The sequence below is a fragment of the Acomys russatus genome, chromosome 8, assembly GCF_903995435.1.
Source record: "Acomys russatus chromosome 8, mAcoRus1.1, whole genome shotgun sequence".
Classification (NCBI taxonomy): domain Eukaryota; kingdom Metazoa; phylum Chordata; class Mammalia; order Rodentia; family Muridae; genus Acomys; species Acomys russatus.
This window is the reverse complement of record NC_067144.1, coordinates 2626591-2648698: the sequence shown is the minus strand read 5'-3', so window position 1 is coordinate 2648698 and position 22108 is coordinate 2626591. Positions and strand designations below refer to the sequence as shown.

The following is a 22108-nucleotide window of genomic DNA, read 5'->3' as shown; positions in this document are numbered from 1 at the left end:
ATGAACTCAGGGAGGCAGGACTGCAGCACTCTCTCTCCTTCCCGCATAGTAATCAAAGGCTCTGGGTGCTCACACTCAGTCGGCCCGGCCTCAGTAGGCGGCTCACAGAGCTTTATGGGTGTTGCTCTTACCAAAACGTGGAACACTCCATTTTTCCCCACTGAAACTAAAATTTCTTAAGACCCACATTTGAAAACACAAGTTAAGTTACATATTATGTACTCAATGACATTTCTTAAGAGTTTAAGGGACTTCTGAATCTTTTCTTCACAGTGGAGTAGAATTCCTTCTCAATTTCTTTAGAGCTGACGAACTCGTTTTTCTGTGCTTTTTATATTGACATCTAGCTTGTCCACTTTGGTTGTTAGTCGGTCAAGAATGTCGTCCTGCTCCTCAATTTCCGTCTGCATTCCTAAGGCTATGTCCTTCAGCCGGCCCAATCCCATGGACAGCTCATCTGTGAGAAGGAAATGACAGGTAGTCACAGTGCCCTCCAAATAACCACTGTTCGCAGATTTTGTTGCTGATGCTGCTGTTGGCTTTTTGTCTTCAGCATAGATTTGATATCTAGCTCTGGCTAGCCTGACACTCAACATAGCAGTCCAGGTTAGCCCTGAAGTCTCAGTGCTGAGATTACAGGGGTCACTAGTTCGTACAGCACTTTCCTGGTACTGCTGCAGACTCAAGCCCGGGGCCTTGAGTGTGTGGGGAAGCACAATGACAGTCATATCCCTATTCTCTGTGTAGCCTTGGGTGTCCTGGACTCACTCTGTGGTCAGGGCTGGCCTGGAACTCAGAGGTCTGCCTGCCTCTGCCTCCCCGAGTGCTGGGATTACAGGCGTGTGCCACCACCACCTGGTTTTCTTTTTTTATTTTTCATTTTGAGACAAGACCTCACTCATTTTCAAGGCTCGCCCTGAACGTGCAAGCCTCCTGTCTTAAGCACCCAGGAAGATGGTACTATAGGTATTTCCACTACGCCTGGCATACTATGTTTCTTGAGGTCTTTGAAACCTGTGACTTTGGGTCTCCTGGAAAATCAAAGTTTAGATGTCACCCAGGCCTCATGAGGCGTCTTGGGTTTGAGGACAGTAAGGACAGGGAAAGAAGGCTGAGGTAAAGCAGCACGTTAGGGTCTGGAGACACGCCTCAGTGGGTATGAGCACTTGCTGAGCAAGCGTAAGGGCCTGAGTTCAGGTCTTAGCACCCACACAAAAGCTGTGTGGCTTTACCTAGGGTGCGCGGAAGGCCCAGGGACTCCTAGCTCTCGTTAGGATTCAAGTAAGCAGAGGGGATGGCCTGGCTGGACTGAGAGCAGGGACAGATTTCCCAGAGAGTGAGGCAGTGAGGCGGACATGACTATGTGGGGTGTGTGGCATGTGTTGAGGAAGCGACAGAGTGGCAGTGCTGAGTGTCCTGGCTGTGCTCAGCATAAACTGCAGGTTGCTACAGCTCCCAGACTTACCTAGGTTGCTGTCGATCTTTTGGTGATAGGCTCGAAGGCTGGAGTTCTTTGGGTAAACCTCAGCAGTCACAGCAGAAGCAGGGTCTTTGGGAACTGGGTCTAGTTCAGAAAGAAATACCAGAGGGACAGTTAACTGACTGTCGCTGCTCTGTGAAACTGGCTTCTTGTTTCTTTTCTGAAACCCTAGGGATCTGTTCCCAGGAACCACTCATCCCAGGAAAGGACTAAAGGGGACAAAGGAGGTGGCTGGCTCTGAGGCCATGCAGAGGGACGAGTGGGAACGGGACAGGCATATAGGCTGGAGATGACCGGTCTGAGCTTCAGCTGGTCTCTCAGCATTATCAGATTAAGAACTGTCAACTTACAAGTCCCCTGGTTATACATGCTGGCACTGTACTGTAGAGGTTTCCCGTAAGCCCTTCTTCCCTCGTGCGTGTGCTTGTGTGTCTGCCTCATTATGCAGCACAAGCTGACCTAAAACTCTGCTATTCCTGTAACCGCTGGGACTATAGGTGCATGCTACTACACCTGGCAGAGCTGGCAGACAGGGTTAAGAATCACTATGTAGTCGGGCATGGTGGCACATGCCTTTAATGCCAGCACTCAGAAGGCAGATCTCTGTGAGTTCGAAGCCAGTCTGGTCTACAAAGCGTGTCCAGAACAGCCAAGGGTACACAGAGAAACCCTGTCTCGAAAAACCAGAAAAACAAACAAAAAACAAAACAAAACAGAAAAAAAGAACCACGCGGGGCGTGGTGGCACACGCCTGTAATCCCAGCACTCGGGAGGCAGAGGCAGGTGGATCGCTGTGAGTTCAAGGCCAGTCTGGTCTATAAAGTGAGTCCAGGATGGTCAAGGCTACACAGAGAAACCCTGTCTTGAAAAACCAAAAAAAAAAAAAAAAAAAAAAAAAAAAAAGAACCCAAAACACCAAAAGAATCACTGTGTGTGGTGTGCATGCGGTGACTCTAGCACAGGGAGCAGGAAAGCAGACGTTTAAGGTCATCCTTACTAATGAAGATGAGGCCAGACTCAGTCTTACAACAGCCAACCACCCATCCCACCCACCGAAGACCCAAAGCTCAACGCTGTTGCCTGCTGTGGTTGCAACTGAAATCCCAGCACCTGGGAGGCTGAAGCAGTTAAGATCATGAACCAATAGTTACCCTGTGCTATAGGAGGATTCTCTCAATACTTTTTTGTTCTTGTTGTTCTGTTGGAAATTTATTTTTATTATTGTAGTTTCACTTAAACAAGAAAAAAGAAAATGCTACGCTGTCTACCTAAGAAATGTTCCTTGAAATTCCATTTCTAAACATATACAGAAATATCCTCCCTCCTCTTTTGAGGCGGGGTCTCGTGCAGCTCAGGCTGGCCTTGCACTTGGTTTGAGGTATGTAGATGAGGGTGGCCTTGAACTACTGATCCTTCTCCTTCTATCTCCCAGGCGCTGGAATTACTGTTGTGTTACTACACGTGCCCCTCCCCCACTCTTTTTGAGACACACAGTTTCCCACTGTGTTCCAGTCTGGACTTGAACTCATGGCAATCCTCTTGCCTCAGTCTCCCACGTGTAAGCCACCATGCCCAGCCGGCAGTTTCTCTCTTTGGGGAGATGTCTCTGCAGGGTTAGCATGCAGTTGTCGCTGACTACCTGTGTGTCCCAAGACCCCCTGAGACACTGAAAGCTGAGGATGCCCCGATGCCTTGTGTAATACATACAGCCTAAGCGAACAGGCTCAGTGCTGTGTTTGCCCTCCTGCCTTGTCTCCCAAGTGCTTGGATGCCACCACACTGGTCTATGTTTTTGTTTTGTTTGTTTTCTGAATCCCTTATCTTCTCAGTTCGTGGAACTTCTGATACAGAAGTGCTGACTCTATTTCCTCTGGGACTAAACTACGGAAGCCATTCTCTCTACATATAAACGTAGACCACACAAATGAAAACCACCTAGAGCCCTCAAATTATGTCTTTGGATATAGGATCTTTTTCTGCTTCTTCAGGGTATGACACTGAAGCGGCTTTCCCTGGGCCTTGTATATTTCAGTTTTTTCTTTCTCCCATGGTTTGTCCTTTTCAGAATAAAGTGTGCCTAGGTCTTGACTTCTGATTCTTCCTTCATCAGGTATCTCTCTTCTCTTCTCTTCTCTTGTCTTCTGTCTCTCTCTGTCTCTTCCCCCCCACCCTGCCCCTCTCTCTCTGTGTCTCTCTCGTCTCCCCATGTGTTCCTGGCTGAGCGTAATACTTACTACGCAGCCCAGACTAGACTCAAAGTTTCAGCAGTCCTTCTATTTCTTTTTTTTTTTCTTTTCAGGAATTGAAAGTCTTCACTTTTTTATTCTTTATGTACAAAGGCTAGCATGATCCATTTCACTGGGCAGACAGTTGAATAATCCACTCAAGGTCGCTCAGTCCAACTTAATGAAGCCTATGTCCTTCGCGTACTGACGGAAACACTGGTGGCACATGTTGAGCCCGTATTTCTGGATCAGACTGTGACAGTTAGAGCAAACACGGCAGGAGCGAGAACCCCGGCCGAACTTCCGTGGGTGACTCCAGTAGAGCTGCTGGTGACCCATCTTGCCTTCAGACAGCCAAAGAGGAAAAAGCTCAGACAGCCAAAGAGGAAAAAGCTGTCCTTCTATTTCTCTGAAAGGCTGGGATTACAGGTGTGCCCATCGTGCACAGGCAGCAGGTCCTTTATTTTTATGTATGCACGTGTGGTGTATGTGTACACGTGTGGTGTATGTGTGCATGTGTGGAAGCCAGGAACATCCAGAGTCCTCCTCTACCGTTCTCTGCCTTGGTGGTTTGAATGAGAATGGCCTCTCCAGGCTCACATTAGAATACTGGTTCCCAGTTGATGGAGGCGTTCCTGCTGCCATATGGACTCTAGTCCTCTGGAACCATGAACCCATTACGTGCTTTCTCTCTAAGTTACGCAGTTCTTGGTATTTTATCACTGCAATAAAAAAGCTCACTAGGACATCCACCTTAGTCTCTAAGATAAAGTCTCATAAAACCTGAAGCTCATCATTTTGGCTAGACTAGCCAGCCAGCCAGCCAGTTGCTTGCAATAGTGAGTGGGATTACAGGTACATAGAACGGTATCTATCTATCTATCTATCTATTTTGTTTTTTCCAGACAGAGTTCCTCTGTGTAGCCCTTGCTATCCTAGAATGTGCTCTGCAGGCCAGGCCAGTCTTGAACTCACAGAGATCCTCCTGCATCTGCCTTAAGAGTGCTGGGATCAAAGCTGTGTGCCCTATGGTCTCATGTATCTCAAGTGGAAGATGGCCTTTATCACCTGATCCTTTGGCCCTATCTCTCATGCATACCAGCGTGTCTGGTATTGTGGCCACAAGCTAGAGTTACCTGAGTAGGGAGCCTCTCCGATGAGTTGTCTAGATGGCCTCGCCTGATGTGGGAAGATCCCCCATGAGCTCCTTCTGGTAACTCAGATAATGTGGATTTGCCTTATTGTTGGGCTGCTGACTCCTTCTCTGAACCAGAACCAGCGTTTCAAGCTTTCCTTCAGGGCCTAAAGGAACCTTCCAGGCTCTGTCACTAGACTGAGATTCCTGAGGCCCTGGCCTGTGGACTGAGTATTGGAAGACTCCTCCTACTGCAGAGACAGGCCTTCAGGCTCAAGGACTGAGTAACCACGGGCCCTCAGATAGCAGGCAGATCTGCTGTTGTTACTATTGTAAACTGACTTGTTAATTTCTGTTGACTCACTTCCTCTAGAGAACTCTGACTAAAACCCTGGCATTTTTTGTTTGTTTGTTGGTTTGTGCATTTGTTTGTTTGGTTTTGGTTTTCTAAATGAGTCTGGCTATATAATCTAGAATGCCTCCAAACTCAAACTCACAATGTTCCTGCCTTAGCTTCCTGAGTGCTGGGACTATAAGCATGTGCCCCATGTCTGGCTTATTTTCTAAGACCCACATATTGAAAATGGATCCAACCTGATACCTCAGAATAAATTCTCTTATCTCAAGAGGCCAGCCAATAGCCACTATAGTTAACGCACAAGCATGTTCTTCTGCCTTTAATAGACTCATGAACCCCGAGTAGAGGTAAACACCCTTGACTTACAATAAGAATTGTTTCTACAATTTGTTTGTTTGTTTGTCTTTGGCTCCTTGTTTTGTTTGCTAAGGAAGAGTCTCATATATCCCAGGTTGACCTCAACATGCAACTGAGGCTAGCCTCACACACTTATTGTCGCGCCCCGCCCCTTCCCCTAGTGCTGGGATTGTAGCTGTGTTCTACCACACCCAGCTCTACAGTTAGCTCTTTTACTACTATGATGCCTCAGAGCTGTACCAGTAGAGGGTTCATGTTCAGTGGGATCCAGGCCCCCACTTCCTTATCATCCTCCATCGGGAAAGATGTCGGGAGGAACCCCACTGTAACACATACCTATGGTCCCCAAGAGCACCTTGTGTCCCTGATGTCAATGCTTACTGTGTATTGGAGCCTCTGCCCAGTGCTGTAGAGAACTGGCTGTCCCTATACTGGTACTTCAGGTTAAACCCATAGACCTATCCCCACAAGGATCCAACGTGAGTTTTACACACATCTCCACTCACCTGCCTCATGCAGCCTTCTGAGGTTCGGGTGGCTGGCTTGGTATTTGCTTTCCTGTTCTTTACTTGTATTCATGGCTTCTGTCAATCTTTAGATAAAAAAAGAAACATTAAAGGAAAAACACACATGACAGTGTTATCTCTGTGGCAGGGTGTACACAGCAGTGCTGCTCAGCCTTCCCATGATGCCTTTGTGTTGCATATCCCATGCTTTCTTTCCTTTCCTGACCTCTCTGGACCCCTCCTGGGTGCTGCTGGCTACACATTAGGCTGAGGGAGACCTTACTCAGGACAAGGAATCCTTAGAGTCGGGTAGGTTGATTAAAAGTGTATAAAATGACCAGGTGGGTGCCTCTGATGAAGGATCAGGAAAGTAGTCAAAACTGGCCTACTATCGATTTTCCTTTTTTTTTTTTTTTTTAAAGTAGTCCAGACTGGCCTCCACTTTAACTCATTGAAGATGACCTTAAATTCTTATCTTCCTGCCTCTACCTCTCAAGTGCTGGGGTTATATTTGTACCTCATATGGTCCAACATTTTAAAAATTGTGATAATATATGGCTTTTACATATGACCACCTAGGCCGGGCGTGGTGGCATATGCTTTTGATCCCAGCACTCGAGAGGTGGAGGCAGGTGGATTGATGTGAGTTCAAGGCCAGCCTGGTCTACAAAGTGAGCCCAGCACAGCTAAGGCTACACAGAGAGACCCTGTCTCAAAAACAAAACAAAACAAAACAAAACAAAACCAAAAGAAAACATATGACCACCTACCCTAAATGGCAGGTAATGTCAACTCAGAAACCTAAGTCTTTAAACAGACAAACCCAGTCTCAGGGCTGGAGAGCTGAGCCAACAGTTAAAAGCACTTGCTTCTCTTCCAAGGATCCAAGTTCCTATCTGAGCACCCCACACTGGGAAACTCACAAACACCTGATGTGATGCTAGCTCCAGGGGATCTGAGAGTCTGCTCTGGCCTCTGTAGGTATCCACATACACCTGACAGGTACACACACACACAGGCACAAATTGGTCTTAAACAACCACGGCTGGCCTTAAAATACCAACACGGAACCCCTGCCGGGACCGCAGGCAGCAGCCAGACACGCAGTCCAGCTAGTGTCTCCCTCCCTCTCTCCTTTTTTTGTTTGTTTGTTTGTTTGTTTTTGGTATTTTAAAAAATTGTGTATGAGTGCTTTATCTGCAGAAGAGGGCATCAGATAACATTATAGATGGTTGTGAGCCACCGTGGGGTTGCTGGGAATTGAACTCAGGACCTCTGGAAGAGGAGGCGGTGCCCTTAACCACTGAGCCATTTCTCCAGCCCATCCCTCTCTCCTTTTGTTGCTTACTTAGTTACGTCTATTTTTGTGGGTCAGGTGAGACAGGAAAATTCCATTAGTCAGATGGGCACGCTGGGTCTGAGGGTGCGGCTTCTCTCTTAGCAAGCCTGAGGTGAGTAGTCTCTTCCCATGAGCAAGCACAGGCCTGCAAGCATGGCTCCTTCCAGAGCCTACTGCTGCCGTCCACGGGGCCCGACGGCAGGTGCCATACTCACTTGCTGCTGGGCTGGGGGCCGATGCTGCCGTTCTGCTCAGGGGGTGTCTCCACTGGTTTGGATTTGAAGTAGTTGATGAATCCTCCAAACACACTCTTGATGCTGTTGATGTGTTTCTGGCTTGTCTTCAAATCCTGATCCATTTTGTCTACCATCTTTTCCGTGTGTTCTAGGACTCCTCGCTGGCGGACCAGCTCCTGCAGAAGACACAAGGCAGTAGCATCATGCCATTCTCCCTGCTTCCAAAATCACAGCAATGTAAAGTCTGGGATGGGACTGTAGCCCAGTTGGTAGAGCACTTACTTATTTGGCATGCACCAGATCCTGGTTGCATACTAAGCACTTCATCAACCAGGTGTGGCCACACACACCTGTAACCCCACAACTCAGGAGCTGGAGGCAGGAAGATCAATTTAATGTTATAGTTGGCTATATAGTGACTTTGAGGCAAGCTCGGGCCAGGTGAGACCCAGCCTCAAAAAACCAGTCCATCCAGGAATGGTAGCCCTGGGAAGTTGGGGTGCTGTGATTTCTCGGCAAGGCCGGGGCTTTCTCTGGTCCCCACAGGTTGCTGCTTGCATCCTTTTCTAGAATGTTAGTGAACACAGCAATGTGATTCCTTGTAACATTTTCTGCCCCCAGCTTCCCCAGACTTCTAGGCCAGTCAGGGCTATAGAGAGACTTTGCCTGCAGAAAAGAGTTGAAAATAATTTATTTATTATTTTGGCTGATGGGTGGGTCACATGAGGAGGTCAGATGACAACGTGAGGAAGGTCAGTTCTCTCCTTTTACCTGAGGTCCTGAGGACAGAACTTCAGTTGTTAGGCTTGGCAGTAGCCATCTTTATGAATGGATCCAGCCTGCTGGCCTCTTCGTGCCATTTTCATATATACTTTGGTTGACTCCCCTACCCTCCTCTGTCCCTGCTGTACCTTTGCAGCCCCCGCTCCTGGACTCCTCTCCCACTTATATACCACATGCTTCAGGACCCTCCCCACCTACCTTAAAGCACCACTCTCCATCTTCTGGGCCTCTTTCAAGTTTCATAACCTCTACCCACACCTACTCTAACTTAAATAGACAGAGTTAGAAACTAGGATTCAAGTCCAGTGTGGTGGCATACACCTCTAACCCCAGCACTCAAGAGGCAGAGGCAAACAGATCTCTGTGAGATCAAGGCCAGCCTGAGACTGGACTACACAGAAAGACTCTGTCTCCAATCAAACAAGTGAAAGCCCAAGAGAGTGAGAGAGAGGAAACCATGATTTTCTTATGAGAGAGACCATGTGAGACATTGGTCTTTCTGAGCCTGGGATTACTGCACTTAATGTAATACTTTCTAGTTTCATATATTTTCCTACAAATTTCATAATTTCTCTATGGTTGAGTAAAATTTTACTATGTGTATGTATATTTTCATGATTCATTTATCTATTATTATTATTTTTTCTAGACAGTGTTTCTCTGTGTAGTCCTGGCTGTCCTGGAGTCACTTTGTAGACCAGGCTGGCTTCTCCAGGCAGTCTCCTTCTGCTGCCTGCAGATCAAGATGTAGAACTCTTTTGTAGCACCATCTCTGCCTGCAGGCTGCTACGTTATAATGTTGTAATGATAATGGACTAAACCTTTAAAATTGTAAGCCAGCATGCATTACCATTGTCCAGTTTTTGTTTTTATTTTTTGAAACAGATCTCACTATGTAATTTTTTAAAAGACTTATTTATTTATATATACAGTGTTTTGCCCACATGTTGCATGCCAGAAGAGAGCACCAGATCGCATTTTAGATGGTTGTGAGCCACCATATGGCTGCTGGGAATTGAACTCAGGGCCTTTGGAAGAACAGGCAGTGCTCCTAACCCCTGAGCCACCTCTCCAGCCCCCTCACTAAGTAGTCTTGACTGGCCTAGAAACAGGCCATGTAGACAGGCTGGTCTCAAATTCAGTGTCTACCACTTCTGCCTCTTGGTGTTGGGATTCAAGGTGCACACCATCATGGGTGGCCAAGATGTTAGGACTTTTAAATTTTTATTATCCACCTGTATTTCTTCTTTTGAGAACTGCCTGTGGTTCACTGGTCTACTTACTGACTAGCAGGTCTTTGTTGTTTATGTTTGTAGTTCTTTAATAGATTTTAGATAGTAACCACTCACCTGAAGTATATACAGCTGGTTCCCCTCCCATTTTGTATAGTATCCACTGACAGTTTCTTTTGCTGTACACTTTTTAAAATTTCATGTAATCCCAATTTTTAGGGGCAGAGGTTTTCTTTTCTTTTTTTTTTTTTTTGGTTTTTCGAGACAGGGTTTCTCTGTGTAGCCTTGGCCATCCTGGACTCACTTTGTAGACCAGGCTGGCTTTGAACTCACAGCGATCCGCCTGCCTCTGCCTCCCGAGTGCTGGGATTAAAGGATGTAACTCCACTTTTAATTCTTAAAAATATATTACATTTATTTACTTTTAGTGTCTGTGTACAAACACACATATGGATATGCATGCTGTGCACATGGAGATCAAAGGATAACTTGTGGGTTCGTTCAGCCATGTGGGTCCCAGAGTTTGAACTCTGTTGGTGGAGAGCACCTTCACCCACTTAATCACTTCTGGAACTCTTCATTAGGTTGGCCTGGCTGTCAGCTGGCTACAGGGATGCTCCTTTCTCTACCTCCCCAGTGCTGGGATTATAGGCATATGCCACCATATCTGGTATTTAAAAAGAATATTCTCTCTGGTCACAATATGGGTTTTGAAGATGGAATGCAGGTTGCTGGGCTTGGCTGAAAGTATCTCCACAGTGGAGCCATCTTGTTGGCTTCACACCTGCTATTTCTGTGGGCCCTGGAGAGACAGGCTTTCCACTTGTGAGGCAGTCACTTCAGTGGAGACACCTTCCATTTGCCAAGTCTCAGGGCTGTTCTTATGCTGATGGGTCCTATCCAGAAAAGTTCTTGCTCAAAGATGTACTGATATGTCTTCCTTAAGGATTTTTAGCATTTTAGGACTAAATTAAAGTCTCTGTCTTAGTTTGCGTTTTATTGCTGTGATGAGACACCATGACCATGGCAACAGTTACAAAGGAAAACATTTAATTTGTGCTGATTACAGTTCAGAGGTTTAGTCCCTTATCGCCATGGTAGGAAGCATGGCAGAATGCAGGCAGACATGGTGCTGAAGGAGCTGAGAGTTCTGCATCTTATCCGCAGGCAGCCAGGAGACTGGATGTGTTTCATACTGGGCATACACATGGCCGCAAAGCCCAGCCTCTACAATGACACTTCCTTTAACAGGCCATACCTCCTAACAGTGCCATTGCCCAAGGGCCCAGCCTCTACAATGACACTTCCTTTAACAGGCCATACCTCCTAACAGTGCCATTGCCCAAGGGCCCAGCATTCAATCGCATGAATCTATGGGCGCCATGCCTATCCACACCACCACAATCTGATCTATTTCATTCTTGGGCAGATGCTTACTCAGTATGGCCAGCTCCGTTTATTACACAGGCTATTCCCCAATGTAAGCTTTTGATGCCTTTGTGAAAAATCAGGTGTCTAGCCCCTTTTGCCTAGTCACATGATGCCTGGAGTTGCTGTGAAAGATGTTAACCACGGGGGTTCATCTGAGCTCTGACAGCCTTCCTCACAAAGCCCAGGAAGCTTCAAGTCCCTGAATAGGTGGACGCAGTTAAGTTGGCCAAACATAAAGAGGCAGACAGTGCAGAAGAGATGGGTATGGTGATAAGAGCAGGGAGCTTAAAGTTCACATTTTGTTTGTTTTTTGTTTTTTGAAACAGGGTTTCTCTGTGTAATAGCCCTGGCTGTCCTAGATTTACTTTGTAGACCAAGCTGTCCTTGAACTCACAGAGCTCTGGCTGCCTCTGCCTCCCAAGTGTGTGCTGGGATTAAAGGCATGCACCACCATGCCTGGCTAGAGCTCACATCTTGAACCACAAGCAGGAAGCAGAAAGCTGGCCCCTAATTTTTATTTTTATTTATTTTTGTTTGTTTTATGAGATAAGGGTTTCTTTGTGTAGCCCTGACCATCATGGAATTTACTCTGTAGACCACACTGGCCTCAAACTCAGAGACTATATGCCTCTGCCTCCCATGTGCTGAATTTAGAGGCACATGCCATTACCACCTAGCTTAACTTTTTAATTTTTGAGACCAAGTTTCACTCTGTAGCTCTGGCTGGCTAGACCAACATAGCACAGAATTCATAAGTTTTGCCTGCCTCTGCTTCCTAAGTGCTGAGATTAAAGGTGTGCGCCACCATGTCCAGACCACCAGCCTTCAATTTTTTTTAATGGAACGATTCATGAATTTGCATGTTATCTTTGCAGAGGGGCTATGCTAGTCTTTTATCAATTCTTCTTCTTCTTCTTTTTTTTTTTTTAAAGTATATGTGCTGTCAAAGCAAGCACCAGTATTCAATTTTTATCCCTTTTATATTTTTCTTTTGTCTTCTTGTTCTGGCTAAGAGTTGAGCACCATATTGAATAAGAGTATAGAGAAAGTGTACGCTTGTCTCAGTTCAGAATTTAGAGGAAATGTTGTTCCCCCCTTTTAGTACGATGCAGCTACATGCCTGTCATATAGCTTTTATTACATTAAAGTATGTTCTATCCATTCCCCGTTACAACGCTTTGTTATGTTAAGGTATGCTCCAACTATTCCTAGCCTCCTTTTCTCCCTCCCCCTCCCCCACTGTCCCCTCTGGAGACAGGGTTTCCCTGTGTAGCCCTGGCTGTCCTTGAGCTTGCTTTCTAGACGAGGCTGGCCTCAAACTCTCAGAGATCTGCCTACCTCTGCCTCTCGAGTGCTGGGATTACAGCTTCTTTCTCTTTTTGTACTATGCAGCTCTGGCTGCCCTGGGCTCTGCCTCCCAAGTGCTAGGCCTAAAGGCATGTACCATTGTATGCATGGCTATTATTTCTAGTTTCTTCATGTCAGTTACCATGATGGCACGATGAACTTTGTCAGAGTTTTTCTGCATTTATTGAGTTGATCGTGTCATTTGTTTTTAAGTCTACTGATAGGCTCTTCTACATTTATTGTGTTGATCATCCTCACATCCCTGGGATAAAACCTACTGGATCATGATGTATGGTTTTCTTAATGTGGTCTTAAATTTGGTTTGCAGGCATTCTGTTGAAAAATCTATGTTCATCAGGGAGGTCAGTCTATAGTTTTCTTTCTGAGTTGTCCTGCCTTTACCTAGTTTTGGTAGTAGAGTTATACTAGCTTTGTAGAATTAGTTTAGTAGTATTCTTTTCTTTCTAGTTGGTAGGACAGTTTGAGGAGTTTGGACAGTTGATCTATGGTATAATTAGCTCTAAGGTTTTGTTAACAATATTGAGTTTGGAAGACCTAAGTGTGACAGTAGGGTCTTTCTTTGAGACAGGGTTTCTCTGTGTAGCCCTGGCTGTCCTAGACTCACTTTGTAGACCAGGCTGGCCTCGAACTCACAGAGATTTGCCTGCTTCTGCCTCCCTTATTTTTTAAAGATTTACTTATTTGCTTGCTTACCTACTTACTATGTATATAGTGTTCTACCCACATGTAAGTCCTGCAAGCCAGAAGAAGGCACCAGATTTCATGTGGTTGCCAAGAACTGAACTCAGGACCTCTGGAAGAACAGCCAGTGCTCTAAGCCTCTGAGCCATCTCTCCAGCCCTGACAGTAGGGTCTTAAAAGCTCCTCATCATTACTGCGTTAGGATTTTTGTATGCCTTTAGAGTTTGCTTTATGGAACTGGGGATCCCAAGATTCAGTGCACAAATATTTACAGTAGTTCTATGCTCTTGACGAATTGTTCCATATATTAATGTGTAGTAATATCTTCTACCTAGTTTTAGTTTTAAGTCTACTTTATCAGATATGATGATCGCTATCTGAGTTTCTCTGTAGCTTCTGGTTGCTTGGTAGTTTGATGTCCAACCTCTGACTCTCAGTTCATGAATTTACTTCCTAATTATGTGTGCTTCTTGGAGACAACAGACAGATCAAGGTTTTTTTTAATCCAGTCAGATCTACATACTTAATTCATTGGTGAGTCAAAGCTATCTGCATTGTTCTGGTTGCTTAGTTTATTGAAAGTCTTTTCTTTTTCATCTAGTGGTGTTAGATGTTCTCTGGTTTGCTGTATTGGACATGGTTCTCAATTTCCCTCTGTTCATGTGTTCCTTACACGAAATGTCTTTCTCCTCAGTGTGTGACACTGAGTGTTGCCTTAGCTGCTAGGCATCGCCTTATCTTGCCTTGAAACATTCCTGTCTATTTGAATAGGTAATTTTGCCGCCTACAGCAATCTTGGTTGATGGTCATTTACTTTTGGGGCCTGGCACCTATCAGTCCATGCTTTTTTGGCCTTTAGGGTTGCTGACAACAGACCTGGTGTTGTTGTGATGTTTCTACCTCTGTAGGTTAGGATGTAGCTTGCCTTAGCGATTTTAGTATTATTTTTCTTTGTATTTTTGACCTCTTGACTATGGTATGTCAAGGGAAGGCCCTTCTCTGGTCATGTCTATAATGAGGTTCTAAACACTTCCCGTGTTTGGATATATATTTCTTTTACTAGGTCTGAGAAATTCTTGGCTATATTCATTGAGTTAAGTAGTCTGAAGTCATCTGATTTTATTTTAGCTACTTCTATCTTCTGGTTCTTAGGCCTGGTTTCTTGAATGCATCCTGGAGTTCTTGGCAGTTTTGGTTACTTTCATTTCCAAAATTTTGTTTGGTTTTTCAGTATATCAACTTCCTTGCTGAACTTTTCCTCCACATTTATAAAATTTTAAGTTACTGATTCTTTCCCCCATGCTAGTAACTTTCTTATTTATATCTTGAATTGACTTCATAACTTCTTATTCAGGATTGGGTGTGCCACCATGTGGGCCTTGATCATCCATCCTCTTGAAAAGGAGGACTCTCAATTTTGTTTTCTTTCATTTTAGCTATCTGTGCAGGTTAGTTTTCGTCAGGCTGACATAAACCTAGACATATCTGAGAGGAGGGAATCTCTATTGAGATGCCTCCATAAGACTATCCTACAGGCAAATCTGTAGGGCATTTTCTTAGTTAGTGATTGATGTAGGAAGGACCCAGTCCGTCATGGATAGTGCCACCCTGGTAGGTAGCTCTGGAATGTATAAGAAAGTAGGGTGACCAAGCAATAGGGAGCAAAGGAGAAATCAGCTACCTCCACGGCCTCTGCATCTGTTCCTGTTTCCAGGTTCCTGCCCTGGTTTCCCTCAGGGATAGACTTGGAAGCTGTCAGATGAAATGAACTGTTCTCCTCAAGTTGCTCTCAGTCATAGAGTTTATCACAGCAGCAGAAGCCCTAAGTAAGACACTATCCCACTGTCACTCTCCAGTGCTGAGAAGCTGTCAGTTTGTGGGAGGCCATAGTGGCGTGTTGTTTCCTGGCTGTGTTCTGTACCTTAGAGTGCACATGTCCTCTGCGTGCATCTGTTAGAGTGCACGTGTCCTCTGCGTGCATCTGTTAGAGTGCACGTGTCCTCTGCGTGCATCTCTTAGAGTGCACGTGTCCTCTGCGTGCATCTCTTAGAGTGCAGGTGTCCTCTGCGTGCATCTCTTAGAGTGCACGTGTCCTCTGCGTGCATCTGTTAGAGTGCACGTGTCCTCTGCGTGCATCTCTTAGAGTGCACGTGTCCTCTGCGTGCATCTCTTAGAGTGCAGGTGTCCTCTGCGTGCATCTCTTAGAGTGCACGTGTCCTCTGCGTGCATCTGTTAGAGTGCACGTGTCCTCTGCGTGCATCTCTTAGAGTGCACGTGTCCTCTGCGTGCGTCTCTTAGAGTGCACGTGTCCTCTGTTTTCTTCCACTGCTTTGCCCCACTGTTTCTGATGGTTAGTTTTACATGAGTTTTCTTCTCTTTTTTGTTTTGTTTTTATTTTTTAGGACAGGATTTTTTCGTGGGTAGCCTTGGTTGTCCCAGAACTGTGGACAAGGCTGGCCTTCAGTTCAGAGCTCCACCTGCCTCTGCCTCCAGAGTGCTGGGATTAAGGATGTGCACTGCCACCACCACCCATGATCCTTCTAGATAGGCTGTTCTCATGCAGATTTATGTTCAGGGAAAGTCAACTGCAGGAACTATGATGGTTTGATAGATATGAATTAATTTAACCTTTTTTATTATTAAGCCATCATTGTGCAGGTCAGAGAAGCTTTTGCTAAGAGCCCGATAGGATGCAGAGGCACTCTCCACAGTAGACACGGCTACGTACACACTCATCCTCTCCCTTTTGTAAATCCTCCCTAATGTGGCCAACAGAGCCGGGTGCTCCCCTTTTGAGGAGGACCACAGCTTCCTTTTATAGGCCAAGGCACTGTGCTGTCCCTTCACTTGGTCCTTGTGTTCTTCTTGTTCAGATATGGAAATTTTCAGTGGGCCACCTCAGCTGAGATCTGACAAATCTTGAATTTTCTTTTTTGAGGCAGAGGCAGGTGGATCGCTGTGAGTTTGAGGCCGGCCTGGTCTATAAAGTCAGTCCAGGTCAGCCAAGGGTACACAGAGAAACCCTGTCTCGAAAAACCAAAAAATGAAAACCAAAAACGAACAACTAGAAGTATATGAGCGATGTGTGTGTGTGAGACGTAAATATCATGCCCTTTCCTATAAGGGATTGAGCACTCAGGCCGCGTGTAGGGGTAAATTGGAACCGATTTAGAGCAGCTACAGAAAATCAGTGAAGTCCAAGTCAAACGTAAAGGCATTTGGTGGAAAGCCTTTAGTCCACTTAGGCTGTGGGACATGTAAAAGAGTGCACTGCCTTCCCATCAATGGGTCATGTAAGACAGATCTCCATTTGAAGCACTGTAAGAAACCAGTCAGGTCTTCTTGACTCACAGCTTGTTCTCCAAAGTTGTACCTGGTTCATTAGGTATGCCATTTGAGTTAACCAGCTGCGCAGAGTGTGAGGCCAAGCTCTGAGCACTGAGAGTGAGGCACGGGACCCCTTGCTTTAGGAATGAGAATCTAGCAGGACCACCAAGAGGTGTGCTTGCCTGCCTCACCTGCATGGCTACACATCCTTCTGCAGAAGAAAATGTTTTGCCTTGATGAACAACCTTGGATTGTGCGGTCATTTTCTTGGGACCCCAGATCCAATTCTAACATGGCGTTAACATTTCTAATCCAATGTGTTGCTTGAGTTTCTGTTTAGTGGGTGAAATTCAGAAAGACAATGCACAAAAAAATATAATGCATAGGCAAAAAGCTAAAACACTGATTTGAATTTATCTTTAAACTCTGCTTACTGTCATTTCTATTTTTTGAGACAGGATCTCACTATGTAGCCCTGCTGGCCTGGAACTTGCTATTTAAGTCTATATTGGCTTCGAATTCATGGAGATCCACCTGCCTCTACTGGGACTGAAAGCATGTATCACCATTCCCAGCTTAGGAATTTTAAGTGAAAAGAAAAACATTTTGGACTATGTCAAACAAACTTGCAAGAGCTAGCTTTCAGAAGAAAAAAGGAGCTAATGATTTCTCTTCAGAATCTCCAAGCTTATCATCTTGACAGACTGTTGTGGAACAAGCCAGAGCAATTAATTTGGATAAATATGATTTCTGTAGTACGCATGGACTTAAAAAAACTAACTTCCTCCTCCTCTGCCGTTTCTTTATTATTAGTGTTTTTTCCAACACTGCAGCTCCAACTCAGGGCTTACACATGAGCGGTGAGTGCTCTACCACTGAGCGACACCCACAGCTTGGGATGACTGTATAGGACAACAGATGCGGCTGAAGTGGGCAAAGCTTCGGTGGCCCAAAGGCCCTTGGCTACTCTAGCAGGCAGCTCTTTCTATCACAGCAGGATTTTCTCAAAAGCTACTCTCTATTCCACTTAGAAAGCTGCAGGGAAACAAAAGAGACTAACAGAACTTTCCAGGGTTGCAGGGAGCTTTCATTTCCCAAGTGACACTCAGAGGGAGCCAGACACCTGACACGGATGTCACAGTGGGAACATAGGGAAATATGTAAAGATGGCTTTTCCTCTGATAGAGGCAGAAGGCCAGAGGAGGGAGGGCTGTTTTGGTTTCTAGAAGTTTCTATGTCCTAGAATCCAGTGTTCGCCCCAGAACATGAGACCATCAAAGCAAGAGCTTCTCTGGCTAAAGCCCTCCCCTAAAAGGGACAGGGTACGACTGGGCTTAATGTGCTTCTGACCTAGGGCCAACCACGTTTGAGGAAGGAGTGTGTGGCAGGGCATGTGGTAGGCGAGAACTGATGGTGCTTCCTCAGTGCTTCCTGTGAGGATGGGCTGGCCAAGACTCCATGCGCCGGCCATTTTGAAGACACACCGCAAAGGCTCTGGGTCGGGAAGTGGGCTCCCATAACTCAGAGGTGGGCAGTGCTGGCCTTTCCGTCTGCCTCTGTGAGAATGCGGGACAACAGTGGCCCAGGGCAGCCGTGAGGGGTGAATTCCTGGATGAGGAATGTGGCTCAGCTGGTCAGGGTGCTTGCCCAGCGTCCATGATGTTGGGGGTCTCAATCCCAGCACTCTGTAAACTGGGGGTGGGGTGGGACATGCCTGCAATCCCAGCTCTTGGGAGGAGAAAGCAGAGACTCGGGAGTCCAGGGTCGTCCTCAGGTACACCGTGCTGGAGGTCAGTGTGAGCTACCTGGGACCCTGTTCTCTGTGTGAAGGACGGACATGCCAAGTGACTAGGAGACGATGACAGGCGACCTGCCCAACTGCTTTAAGCACCAAGTGTTGTCTAAATTTAAACAGGAAAGAGAGAGAGAGAGAGAGGACATGCTTGGGTTGCTAAGGAACCACAGAGAAAGTTCCATAACTTCTCTTTTCGGTGAATGACTCTTAAGAGCAAGGAAGTTCGGGAAACAAAGACTACGCAGGGGCACAGATCGCCTGAAGGGAGGCGACACTCACTGAGACAGGTTCTGTTGCCAGGCACTGTGAGTGAGGATTCAAGGAACCAAAGGGTTCTTGCTGCCTGAGCATGAAACAATGCAGGGGACTTCCTCTAAGATGCTCAAGAGAAACCACTCTCTGCCAAGCATTCTTCTAGTGCTAGTGACCAGGTGGGGACTAAGCAAGCCCAGACTCCACGCTGAGGGCTCATACAATCCGTGTAAGGTAAGAAGAGAAAATGTAATCTGATTTTCTAACTTGCTAACAACGCTGTGGTGCTGAGAACTGAGGAAAGCAGACTCGTCCTTGCTTCACTCGCCTGAGTTTCATAGAAAAAAAAAACCAATAAAAAGGCTATTACACACATGGTTGTTTCTTTGGCAGAGTGAACCCTGGGCAAGGGCTCCTGGCCTGTTTTAAGGAGCGTATCAGGGAGTCCCAGGGGTGGGGTCGGGTAAATGCCTAAGTTGCAGAGAGCAGCTAGTCTAGGCAGCTGGAGTGACTGAGGGGAAGTGGAACTGTGTGGCCAGGACAGAAGGGTGTGGGTAGGGCCCATCAAAAGGCAGCAGGAAACACACAGCGAACGCTGTGGAGGCTCCCAAGGGCAGCAGTGAGCACCGGGACAAGCACAACCTCCAGCCAGGGCACCCTGTAACATCACATGGGCCTCATAGTGAGTTTGAAATGGAACTTAGCTATTAACTGATAAGTACCTGGATGTCAGTCTGGGGCCAGTGTACCAAATCCAGAAACCTGAAGTGTATTATCCTAGACTGGGGATAAAGCCAGGTGTGGTGGCATAGGCAAGGGATCCCAGTGCTCTGGAGGTGAACTCAAGAGGATCAGCAAGGTTGAGGCTAGCCTGGGCAACATAAAATTCTATTTCAGAAAGAGGAAGATGGAAGAAAAAAAAAAACTTCTCATGACCTCTGTCCTCCCCCAAGGTCTTGCACACCCACGTTAACAGAGTCTAGCTGGTATAGCATGGGCCTTACCGGGTTCCATATGAGCCAGAGGTCACCTGACTGGATTCAGACATGCACACTGGTTATTAGGTGGCGTCAGTAACAGGTACTGGAAGAACATAAAGATGAGTAGGCCTCTGGGGAGCGTATGCTAGTCAAAGTGGCTGAGCACATTACGTGTCAATCTTACCAAACACCAGCCCTTTCCACTGGTGTTGGTGCAATGTCCACTGGAACCCTCGTCTAGTGTTTGTTGCTGGGCTCTGCCGAACTGGGAAAACAGGTTACAAAAAAGATCACTGTAGTGTGCCACACTCCTCCGGGAGAGGCGGAGTGCCCTGGGAAGGTGAGTGGCTTTGGCCAGGTGGTGATGTCCATGCAGGAAGCAAATATTATATAATGTTCATTATTAGGAGAATGGCTGCATAAACACAAGACGTTTTTAAAAAAATGGAATATAATATGGCCATTAGCCTACCTTCCCTCCTCCCTGCCAAAAAACCACTCTTTGTATTTAATCATGAAATAACCTTCAGTTCTACTAAGGTTCTATACAGGTCCATATAACGTTCTATACAGTTCTATACAGGTCTGTATGTAAAGGATACCTTATTTTAAAGTTAAAAAGAACAAAAGTGCTGGTTGTGGTGGCACACACCTTCAACCTCAGCATTCGCAGGAACAAAGGCAGGTGTATTTCTGAGTTTGAGGCCAGCCTAGTCTACGTACAAAAAAAACCAAACGGGGCTAGAGAGATGGTTCAGCAGGTCAGATTGCTTCTTGCTCCTCAAGAGGACCTACCCGCCCACAGCCTGAATCTGGCAAATGTCTATGATCTCAGCACTTCTGAGGCTGAAGCAGGAGGATCCTGAGTTCAAGGCCAACCTAGGCCACATTGAGCTTCACTTCGAGACCTTATCTCAACACAAAAGTGACCTGTTCACCAAGGGCTCCAGTTGATCTGGACTGTAACATTAAAAATCCAGTACACAGATGCAAGAACCGTACCACAGCTTTACAGAAGCAGAAGAGACATTAGCAATCAGATCCCACAGCAGGGAAGGGCAGGAGAAGGTGCCGAAACAGCAGCAATGCAGAAATTGCAGATGACTGCATGAGAAGGTCATCAAAAATACCTCAGATCTGCCCAAGTCCCTGTGGTCAGAGCGAACTGATCTGGGCCACAGATCAGTTATTTATGTAGACTGGTAGAGGAAGACCATTTCATTTCAAAACTAGGAAATGCTTAAGGTTGTTCTTAGCTCATTTATCAGTAATTTCTTCTTCTGTCAAAACACTGTCTTAAGTAGGCGTACGGGTAACCTGGTGTCTTGGATCTTTATTCCATGCTGCGCATGTTGCTGCATGTCTTGTAATCCCCGCACCAGAAAGACTGACGCCTGAAGAGTCTAAGTTCCAGGTCAGCCTGAGAGTTATAGGTGGACTGTCCACCAAACCAAAACTCCCCCAAAACCAGCTCAGTACCCAGCACCCACACTGGTGCCCTCTTCCGACTTCGGGGGACACCCCCACCCGTGTGCAAACACATGGACACATAAATTAAAGAAAGACAAGGCACAGTTGCTAGTTCCTGAAATTTTCTGCTTGATGGAAAGCGCCCACTGTCACAGCAACACGTTCTCTACAAAGGTAAGGGGGTCTACCTAGACTCAACTCAAGATCTGGCTTCCGGGACTGGAGTCCAGGCAAAGGGACTTCAATATTTCCATTTAGGAAGGTGAAAAGTGGTCACGGATGTGAGGAGAACGCGAGGCTTCTTTTGCGTTGGTTTGTCAGGCGCCACCCAGCACCCGGAGCATACACAGACAGCCCACACTTTAACTGGGTCACTAGAGAAGAGCAGCCCAAGGCTTCGGCCCAAGAAGTTACACACAAACGAAACAGACACTATTTCCGTAACACAGGTCTGCACTTTGGCATTTTCACTCTCAGTTCTGACCCTCAGACGGAACATAGTAGTTGTTTATCTTTTAACTAGACGTGGGGGCAGAACAGCGGGGGATGGGGTGGGGTGAGGGAATCAATCATGCAGAATAATATGTAAGGAAGTTCCCCAGATACACCATTCTTTACACTAAGTTCAAGAACTTAGAAAAATCCCAGAAGATGGTGAACAAAACTCTCCCTTATCACGGTTCTATAAAGGAAGGACTGGCCAGTTCAGCTCAGTTCTGCACCATGCTCACCTCGGAAGTGGCGACTCCGACCTTCTCCGATTCGTACATGAGGGACAAGGACCTGCTGGTGCTGGCAGCCGTAGCCTCGGCCCTGCGCAGCACCTCCTGTCTCAGGTACTGCTGCCGGTCCACGGGCGCGTCGGGCCCGTCGGACAGGTCGCGGGTGTCCTTCCACGGCGCCGGCCGGGTGTCCTCGTCCTCCACGTCATCGTCGAAAGGATTACAGCTTTTCGGGTAGCCGGACATGGTGCCGGCGACGGCCTGGACCTAGGAAGCAGAAGAGGCGGCCGGGCGAGGAGGCGACAGCCCAGCGCCGGCGGGCGGACTCCCGGTGGCCGCCGCGCGCCACTTCCGCCTGTGCCTGTACGGCGCCGGCAGCCCCGCCTCCGGAGCCAACCACCGCCCGGAGCGGGAGGGGAGGACCGGCGGCC

General features: G+C 46.7%; 2 protein-coding genes across 2 annotated transcripts; both read right to left on the bottom strand.

The window, feature by feature from the left end:
- Positions 1-118: 118 nt before the first annotated feature.
- Snap29 (synaptosome associated protein 29) lies at positions 119-22010 on the bottom strand. The gene is made up of 5 exons (XM_051150613.1): positions 21687-22010; positions 7616-7812; positions 6062-6147; positions 1466-1564; positions 119-457 (listed from the first exon to the last, which is right to left on the bottom strand). Exons 1-5 carry the CDS (start codon positions 21921-21923, stop codon positions 300-302), a joined length of 777 nt encoding a protein of 258 aa, XP_051006570.1. The 5' UTR covers positions 21924-22010; the 3' UTR covers positions 119-299.
- On the bottom strand, positions 3661-4068 carry LOC127193316 (40S ribosomal protein S29-like). The gene has a single exon (XM_051150614.1). The coding sequence runs from the start codon at positions 4042-4044 to the stop codon at positions 3874-3876; it is 171 nt and encodes a 56-aa protein (XP_051006571.1). The 5' UTR covers positions 4045-4068; the 3' UTR covers positions 3661-3873.
- Positions 22011-22108: the final 98 nt, after the last annotated feature.